Source organism: Homarus americanus, unplaced genomic scaffold (assembly GCF_018991925.1).
Source record: "Homarus americanus isolate GMGI-L3 unplaced genomic scaffold, GMGI_Hamer_2.0 scaffold24260, whole genome shotgun sequence".
Classification (NCBI taxonomy): Eukaryota; Metazoa; Arthropoda; class Malacostraca; order Decapoda; family Nephropidae; genus Homarus; species Homarus americanus.
The window spans coordinates 8,277,044-8,286,972 of record NW_024721079.1 but is presented as its reverse complement, the minus strand read 5'-3'; the positions used below and the strand labels follow the sequence as shown (position 1 = coordinate 8,286,972).

Below are 9,929 nucleotides of genomic sequence, written 5' to 3'. Positions count from 1 at the left end.
TCTCTCTCTCTCTCTCTCTTTTTTTTTTTATCTGCTGGAGGTTAGATAATTGGGTTAGTAGATCATGTTTAGATAACCATGGAAAAGGTAGATCCAGTCACGCGAAAGTCTGGCCCCTCCTGCAGTAGGGGATATGCACGAGTTAAGTGGGTAGTGTTTATTGTTGATTTTTGGCAGTTCTGTGGCTTTTTATTTAATAATTAAACACAACCAGAAATATATCAGCTACAGATAGCACTTATTTAATTTAGATATAAAGATATTTAATCAGAAAATACAAGCTAAAGTAGCACATTCCATGGGTTTGCAAACTGCAAAACTTACCTCAGATTTTCAAATTGAATGGTTAAGGTTTTGTGTTTAATGTTTATTAGTACTGATTGTACTATCACTAATTTCAGGCAGCTTTCTAGTTTGAGATGGAAACTCATGGGATGGGAAGATGTGGGTGCCATGCCACCAGTTGACAACAGAAGTTCTCTCAATTTTGTTCACCAGCTGTTGAATAAACTACAGGTTCATCAGCTTGAAAAGAAGGTGGGTAAGCTTATGTACATCAGACAATAATTTGATATTATTAAAGTTATGTGCATTATTTTGTGAATTTAATATTTTTTTTTTAGTTTGTCTGACTTTTCTAATATTGAGGAAGACAAAGTACTGTACAGTAATCCAAGATTTCCACATTGCTTAAATTCTTCACTCGACAAGTTGATTTTTGAGCGAGGCTTAAGCAAAAAAAATTTCTTGTCCTTTCAGACCATAGTACCATAGTGTAATATTCTCCATTACCTACTAGATATCATTAGCTTGTGAGCCTCTTCCTTTTATTCTACATAGTTGTTCAAGCTGAGACTGCCTTACTTCAATTTTCTCATTTTAGCCCCGCACTCAACCTGTGTTTTGTCTTTATCTGGCTTAGTAATCATTATATTCATACTGACATTCTTCATTTAAGCATCACTGTAGTAGCACTGCTTTGTTGACAGCCTCCCTAACATTGTCTCCTTGAGCTATCTGTTGACACCACCCTGTTGGGAAATTATTCTCATATAGCTCTTTCAAGATTTTTTTTTTATACCTTTACGTGCATTATTCTCTAAAGAATCCTTATTTTACCAACATAAGTTAAAAACATTGGACTCATCTCAGCAACAGCACTTCATTTAGGACTCCATAATATTTTATTAGGATATTAAGTCTCTTGCTTGCTCTCTTTTTGAGTGCATTATATAAAAACTGTATTTAAACTTTAACTTATTAACTTGTCTGATATCTTGTAGTATACTGTCCTTTAAATCGCTCTTCACATAAAACAAATTTTTTCAAACCCGTATTACCTGTATTTTGTATTCAAGCATTTCTTCCTCTGAGAAACACTGTAGCCACTTGGCTTCCACACCTCTATAGGCAACTACAGTATACTAATTCATATTTCATCCTCTTTTATCGATTATTAAATTAATCTCTTAGATTATTTTTTTATTTAACCCTTATGTCACGGTAATGTACTGTACAGTATAGTCTGCATTTACGCGGTCAATTGAACCCGTGGAGGTCCGCGTAAAATGAGAAGCGCGTAAATGAAATAACAGAACATATGGGATTAATTGAAATAGAGACTGGGCCGACCCCCAAACTCCACTTTTTCCGACACAATACGTACCTTGTATAGTAAAAATAACATCTTAATTTTATGATGGTATGCACACACAATTAATAATTAAGAGAAATATCAATAATATTAGGTTTTTTAACACTTACATTAGCAGAAAAGCTGGGTCGGCACACGTGGAATCGTGGATGGCGGCTGATTCCGAGGCAGAGGGCAGATTAGTTGCCGTCCGGTGAATCACTTTCACGACTCACAGAGGTTTGCAGGGCCTCCCAGACAAACCCCTCAAAGTCGATATCCTCACTGTCACTATCACTGACTTGGGCTGGTTGTGGTTGTGGTGGGTTGCGGGCGAGGAAGTCCTCAATACTACGCTGACGACTAGCATTGATGTTGTCGAGATAGATCTGGATATATGGCTCCATAACTTTCAACAGAAGGTTATTAGATACTTCATACCGATGCTTGTCTGGGTTGTTGTCAAGGATGAGCTTAATTTTCTCCCCCAACTCGATGATTTCCTTCACATTATCATGGCTTGGTCCAGGTAATTCAAGGTTTTTCTCGGGTGGTGGGGGTCCAGCGGAAGCCATTGTGAGGGGAATAGCGGGCACAAGAGAGAACTGTATACGCGGACTGAGAACAATGAGACAGGCCCGGCTAGGTCAGCGACTTCTACCCTCTGGTGGCAGGGCACGTCATGATACATTAGACCAATCACAGCTAGTGGTGGAGGGAATGCGTGGGTGGTAAGGATGCATGGCCCAATCACAGTCTGATACGTCATATGACGTCAGCGATAACGTAAGAGCAGTCTAATGCGCACCACTCACCGCGCCGCTTCCCGCGTATGGTCAAGAATGGACTGCGTGAGTAAAAAATGGCGCGGCGCGTCTGGACCTCGCCGTGTACGTGACCAAATTTACCGCGTAATTAAAAAATTTCATTCTGGCAAGGCACCGCGTAAACGACCAAACGCGTAAACAAAAACCTCGTAAATTCAGACTATACTGTATTGTAATTAAATGACACCAGCGCTGGCCAATTATTATTTTTTCCTGTCAGAAATCAATTCAGAATGGTCAAAAGGGAACTGAAAGAGTTGAAAAAAAGATCAGGTTGGTACTAAAGAAGTGAGTGTGAAGACCAATGATTTGGGCAGGGATAGAACAGTCCACACCCAGCACTTACTGTATTCATATTGAGCAAGAGGGACATTGAGGCTGATAAGGCTAAAGTTGTTGCTGCTGCTGGAAGTGTTGAGAGAGCACTGAAGTCTATTCCTGTTGAAAACTGGCTCCCTTGTTATTAGACTTTCCACTGAGAAGGTAAAGGAGGAGGCTAGTAGGGCAGTGAGATCCTGCTTTGGTACACACTCAGACATCATGGTGTCTGAACCTAGAAAGATCGTGCCAAAAATGACAGTTGTAGGTATTCCTACTACACTTCCTGATGACAAAATAGTCCCAGACGTTGTTGAGAAGAATAATGAAATTCAAGAACTGTAAAATAAAGGTACGGTACCAAGTTATCCCTTCTTTTCACAAGGATAAAACTCGCAGTCCTGAAGATGTCACCTGAAGTACGAAATTCCAAGGACACATTTATGTTGGACTGAATAGATGCAAAGCTTATGACTCAATGCTACCACTCTAAAAAATATGGACACTTTGCTTCAGGCTGTCCCAGGAAGCCTGGTTCTACAGTTTGTGCCTTCTGTTCAGGCATTCATGGGTCTAGAACATGCTCAAATAAGACTTCACTCTGCTGCACAAATTGTTCCACTTTTGCAGTACCACCTGAGTCAGTCAGTCATTTTGCATCAAGTAAAGATTGCCCTATGATGACTTCCCAGCATAAAAAAAAGTAATTGGAATCACTTGACTTTACTGGTTCAAAAAAATGAGTAGTGGCTCTCTTGAACCTATACTGTACAGTGGTCCCTCGGTTAACAAACGGTTCGATTAACTTAATTTCGGTTAACGAATTACTTCCCATAAGGATCTTCAATTCGGTTAACGAGCAAAACTTAGATTAACGAAATCCTTACGACAAACACATTTTGTTATGAACATCAGCTGATGGGCTAGTCTGCCAATTCAGTAATCTGTTCTATGTTTACATTCGTTTACAGTGGAGTAAATATCAAGAAAGTTGTGCTCTTTAATATTTTTGCATTTTTTTTACTAAAATTATTAGTCATTTTAAAATTTATTTAACTAATTGATAATATATGCAGTACAGGGAACTAGTTTTTGTGCGCCCATCAGCCGCTTGACTCACCAAACCGGGCGTCAGTTTGGCTTTGTTGGAGTGAACATCGATTTTGTTGGTGTCGAATATTTTTGCATTTTTACATTAAAATTATTGGTCAATCTGAAATTTAGTTAACATATTGATAATATATAGCGCAGTGCAGTATTGATTGAAATAAAATAATCTTGAATTACACCTAGTGAACTTCAAATTTTATTGGTGAAATTACTGCATCAAGCATGGGTCCCCTGAAAGGTGATTTCTCCTCCATCCCCACCTCCTTCTCTTCTCCCTTCTCCTCCACCCCCACCTCTAATTCCCATCATCATCATCAACCAGGAACCTTCTACATACACACCTCAAAGGAAGTGTACTTTACTGCATTTTTTTTTTTTTTTACTTTGTATGTACTTTTCTGTGAGCTGGAACCAATTACCCAATATCCTATTGAAAGAATGGATTCGGTTAACGAATGACTCTGTGGAACGAATTGTATTCGTTAACCGAGGGACCACTGTATTAAAAGTATAGTAGGCCTGCTTAACCCTTAGGCCCCGGGTGAGGTTCCAGAACGTTTGACCAGCGCGCCCCGGGTGACGTTCCAGAACGCTCGCCTATTCCCGCCACTGTTTAAATGCACAGCGTGGGTTATCAGGTTCCAGTGTGACTATTTGCCTGTCACGCCACACGTTTGGCCACAGGGAAGCTTCCTGAACATAATTACCTTCTTTTGTTTTTTAATTTTTATTGTTTGTTGATTTTATCATGTATCAAAGTAATATTGAAAGTTGTGTAGTTGTATTGTAGGATAGTATTACTGTAAAACAATGCTATGATCATGTTATAAGTGTTTTTATTTGTGGAATTATTATTATTTGATGCATTTCTTGCTCTACCAAACACAAAGAAAGCCAGGTAGACTGGCTACCCACTGGTGATTGTTGCCAAGAACTTTTTTATGAAAAAATATGCAAATAAAATATTCTAAATGAATTATTTATAGCAAATAAGTATTAAGATCAGTAAATACATACATTGTTGGCCACTTCGGACACAAAGGCAAGCTAAAAATAGTCGCTAAGTGCGTAGGGACCATGAGGTCAGCAGTCAAATCAACACTGTCTCCTTATCTCTCCCCGTCCTCCCTCCCTCTGTGCGGCCAGAGATGTTTCTCAAGGGTTAATACGGTATATAGTTTTTCTTACTTATTTTTTATTGTTTTATCATTTTAAAAGGTTAAAAATTATTTTTGGAAAATTTGATTTTTCTCGATTTTACCCGGGTGGTGGGTACTGCCACCAGCACCCTAACCCGGGGCTTAAGGGTTAATATCCATGCAATCAGAAACAGAATGTGTAACATTTATAAGTTTCTGAGGGATTTCAGCTTGGGTTCCTCTGCATAAATGAAATGTGGTTGTATGAGTCAGACATCAACACTATTCATAATGCTCTTCTCAAGACACATTCTCTTGTTCATGTTCCCAGACCTGCTGCAGGAGCCCTGGGTTGTGGAGTGGTGCTGATATATTCTGTAGACCTGCTCAACACTAGACTGATTAGTAGCGACTGTTTTTTCCTCCTTTGAATTTATTGAGGCATTAATAAATCTTCATTGTCAAGTTATTAAAATTGCTGTTGTTTTTCGTCCGAGTTACCCAGGTACAGATAAGAAGTTCATGGATGAATTTGACTTGTCTTGAGACTTTCTCAGGAAAGAATGGCCGATGGTTGATCTGTGGTAACTTCAATTATCAGGTTGACATCCCATCTCTGAAACCCTTTTCTCACTTCAGTTCTTGCAAATTCTCAATCAAAAAAATTTTGTCAATCATATGTAGAAACATAGACTAGACCATGATTGATCAGGAAGTTGATCATTCTTTGAACTGGGTTGACTCCTCTGATTTGACTTCTGACAAGATGGTTAAATTACATAATGATGTCTTTTAGACCATTATTATCTAGAGGTCACGGAGAGAATTACAGTACGAGATGACTCTCCATAGTATGACTCATCTATAAGTTCTCCTTTTAGGGATTGTAGAAGTGCTGAATGAGTGGCATAGGCGGTGAAAAAACTATACTAGATCAGAGTATATGGCTGAGAATAGGGCTGTTGTTTGTTCAATGAGCGCATGCAATGTAGCCTCTTGTGTCAGTGATCAGAAAAAAAGTATGCTGATATGAATGGGCTGGAACTACTATGCCTTCTTCCACTTCAGATACTCAGCTTGCCTCAGATTTTTCTTGTTTTTTTATGGCAAAGATATCACATATTAGAAATGGCCTTCATGGTGTTTCTTTAATTGAGGAATTTTCAGTAGAATTTCAACCGAGTTACCGGTATGCCATAAACTTCACTCTTTCACCATTTTGTCCTGTAGGGGTAAACAACATTCTGGGCTATATAAGATTTTGTGTCGTCTTGATCCTGTAAATGTATCTAAGTTACCACTCGCTTTTGAACATGTTGCAGACTTCATGTGTAGAATCATAAATAAATGCTTTGCAGAGGGAAATTTTGTGCTATCTGAGAAACAGGCTTTATTGATGCACAATGGGTTATATATTCATGTTCCATTTTTCTCTTGTGATACATCCATGTAACACAAACTCCAAGCTTCCTTGTATACTTTTGTGTTGCGAGAGTGTCCGCCATAGGCAACAGCATGGATGAAAATGCACAAATTGAGGAATTCGTGTTTTAAGATATGCTGCTTGAACAACTTCTTAATGAGAAACAGTATAAATTAGATGTAGATAAAACTATGGAGTGAAATGAAGATGATTGAATACCTTATATTTCTATGTAATACAGTATTTCTTTACTTGTTTTTCCCTCAGCACCTAGAGGATGAAATTGTAACAACAAAAGCAATGCTTAAGAAAATGAACGATGAAGCTTATGTTCGACAAAATATGTATGACAAGAGAGCAGCACGACTCCTTGAGGCAGATACCCAGCTGGGCATCATTCAGAGAGAGTGGGTAGGAACACAAGAAACAATGCAGAGAGAGATGATAAATCTTGCATCTCAGTGCAACCAGTTGAAGGAGGTGAGTACTTTTGAATAGCTTTTTCCCAGTGGAGTTAATGCCAAAGAGCAGACATGTTGTCATCATTGGAATCGATTGCACATTTTGGGGGGATTTGTAATCGTAATCGATTGCATTGCCTTGGGAAACCAAGAAATCGTAATCGATTCCAAGGCAGAAGGAATCGTACTCTTGATTACATTCCATGATTACAACATATCCAATTGACATTGTGAAAACAAAGGTAATTGTAATCGTAATTAATTACATTTCTGGAGGAATCAAAACATGTGTGCCAAAGAGTTAAGATATTTAAAGCGGGCTGAATTGAACTGGTGAAGGTTATATAACATTGGTAAAACACTGAGGTAGGGAGGTTCCTTAGCGCTAGTACACAATAGGATATTAATGGGATTTGATAAGCAAAGGTTTTACAGAAGGTAATTTCAACAGAAAAGGCTGGGCCATCCTAGATACTCTAATTGACTAATAGGGGTTAGCTTAAAAAGGAGGCAAAGTATGCCAACTCCACACCCAGCTTATGGATGACAGCAATATTCCATCTGAGGGCACACATAACTTACATAAATGGCTGTCAACTGTTTTTCTGTGAAGTACAACCTGCCTCTGAACATGATCACAATTTCTCTGAAGTAGTTTCAGCTAAATTTAAAAACAAAATCTCAAGGTAAAACTTTAAGTGAGGGTGATGCATAAAATCTCAGTTTTGTGTGATGGTGGAATTATAGTGTCGAAATGTGAATTAATTTGTGTAGTATCATGCTTGCTATAAGTATTGTGTATTATGATTTAGAGGTAGAAGGCAACTAACAAATAGGGAGGTACAGTTGTGGAATTGTGGTAACCCTTGTTTCCAAGCTGCCAACCTATATGTGCCCCTATAGCTAACCTATCCACCAATCACATCGTTGTTACACAACCAAACAAATCCATTCATAAATGGTGATACTACTACTGCGATGTTGCCAATTGGAGACTAGGAACACATTTCTGCAACTGTACTACCACCTGTGAAGATATTGGAAGCATGATGTGTTGTCTAATGGTAGATCCTGCTGCCATATGGCATCTCAAAAATTGTGACCAAATCCCAGGTTGCTGATCTGACTTTTTGCCTCATTTACACACAATGGACGAGTTGAAGGTTGAAATTTTTTCATAAGATGGCAGGTCAATGGGTAAAGAAAATGCTTAAATTAACTATGGTAATGATATTTTTAAATAAATTGGGACAAAAGGTGTAAAAATGTAAGGGTTAAAGTTGCTAAAAGTCATGTGACTGCAAAAAGCTCTGTGATTGGTTGTGAAATCACTGGTTGGGGTGAACTTCCCAGCAGGAGGCACCCAGCTGTAGTTGTCCAACCTCCTTGGCTGATCGCCTCAGTAAATAAACATTATTAGATAATTAATTGTGCTTTATTGTGCAACACAGTAATGCTATATTGAATATATAAATATTACTAAGCACATTAACTAATTCAATGGATAATAGCTGCCCATACAACAAATTTCATAGTATAAACATTCCAAATGATATTGATATTATTTTGGTTTTGGTCATCTGGGGAACCTTAAGATTCTAACTATGGGATTAAGTACTTTAAACAATAAGACACATTATCTCTACAGGATTTGTCACAAAACATTTTTCGATCGCATAAGAAAATACAGGTTATGGTAAGTTATAAGGTTAGCTTAACATACATCGGTAAGGGGTGGGGAGGAGGGTGTTAACTCAAAACTAGTGATTTCCGATAGAAATGAAGTTCAAAATCATTCATAGCACATCACAAACCACCAGGAAAAAAAAAAACAACATAGTCTGCATGTCTTAAGTACAGGGATGACCATTAGTGAATCATCAAAACAGTAACAGCACTATGTTGTCATGTTTAGCTAACACCAGGCATTATCAAAACAAAGTCCAGACAATGCCATCACTTCTAAATATACTCGTATCTCCATCTAGTACTGATATACTCTGTAAATGTACCGAAAAAAAAAGAGAAAGTCTACCAGGTAAAAGTACATGACAGCTGAGCTGGTGTGAACATGGGAGTTTTTATGTCCAAAAGAACATAAGAATGGAGGAAACTGCAGCGGGCCATACTGGGCAGTCCCATTTACACCCAACCGCTAATGCTCATATATCCATCTAACCTATGTTTGAAGCTGCTCTTCACGGCACATTTCTACACTTACGAAATGTCCATGACTTAGACCATAAAAAAACACCCTTAAAACTTACCTGAACATGGCATTTGGGGTCTGAAGAGGCCATCCTTTCTACTACTTACGACTGCAGCCCAGCTGTGTTTGAAACTAGTGGCGGTCCTGTTTCCAGAAAATATAGTTATCTCTACTATTATAGCAGGACTTTAAACTTTTATTACAAATTATATATACGGTATAACTCTACTAACGTGGCAGAGTGTATTTCTTGTGTTTACCCAGTACCGTCAACTCGTCCATTACAGGGTCTCAATTGTTTTTCTCTTACTTTGACAACACTATATATATATATATATATATATATATATATATATATATATATATATATATATATATATATATATATATATATATATATATATATATATATATATATATATATATATATTGATATTGATTTAAGGGCAATTTAGGTGAATTTTAGGAATGCTTCTGACTTTCTGCTTATTGGTTTTACATTGTATATACAGTAGAAGTCCAAAAATCCGGACTGCTTGGGGATTGGGTCGGTCCGGATTTTCGGATTTTCCGGATTCTCAGGCAGTACTTTTAAAATTCAAATTTAATGAAGAATAAAGAAGAAATGAACAGGTACATTTTGATAGTTTATTCATTTGCAAATATAGCATGCTTCATTTATCAAAACGAGCGGTTTTAATGAAAAAGCTGTGAATTCTAAATTTTATTCTTTGCCTTTTATATATCATAAATTGTAGACTTTCCAATGTCGTATGTTTCCATTAGAACAGTATTGCTCACACCACGAT

At 37.6% G+C, this 9,929-nt stretch overlaps 1 protein-coding gene across 1 annotated transcript in view; it reads left to right on the top strand.

Annotated features, from left to right (window-relative positions):
- Positions 1 to 401: 401 nt before the first annotated feature.
- LOC121861527 overlaps positions 402 to 9,929 on the top strand; it is a gene marked incomplete at its 5' end in the record, with an annotated part of 64,271 nt that continues 54,743 nt past the window's right edge. The window contains 2 exon segments of the mRNA XM_042359360.1: positions 402 to 537; positions 6,718 to 6,930. Of these exon segments, the coding sequence (XP_042215294.1) occupies positions 402 to 537; positions 6,718 to 6,930 (349 nt within the window).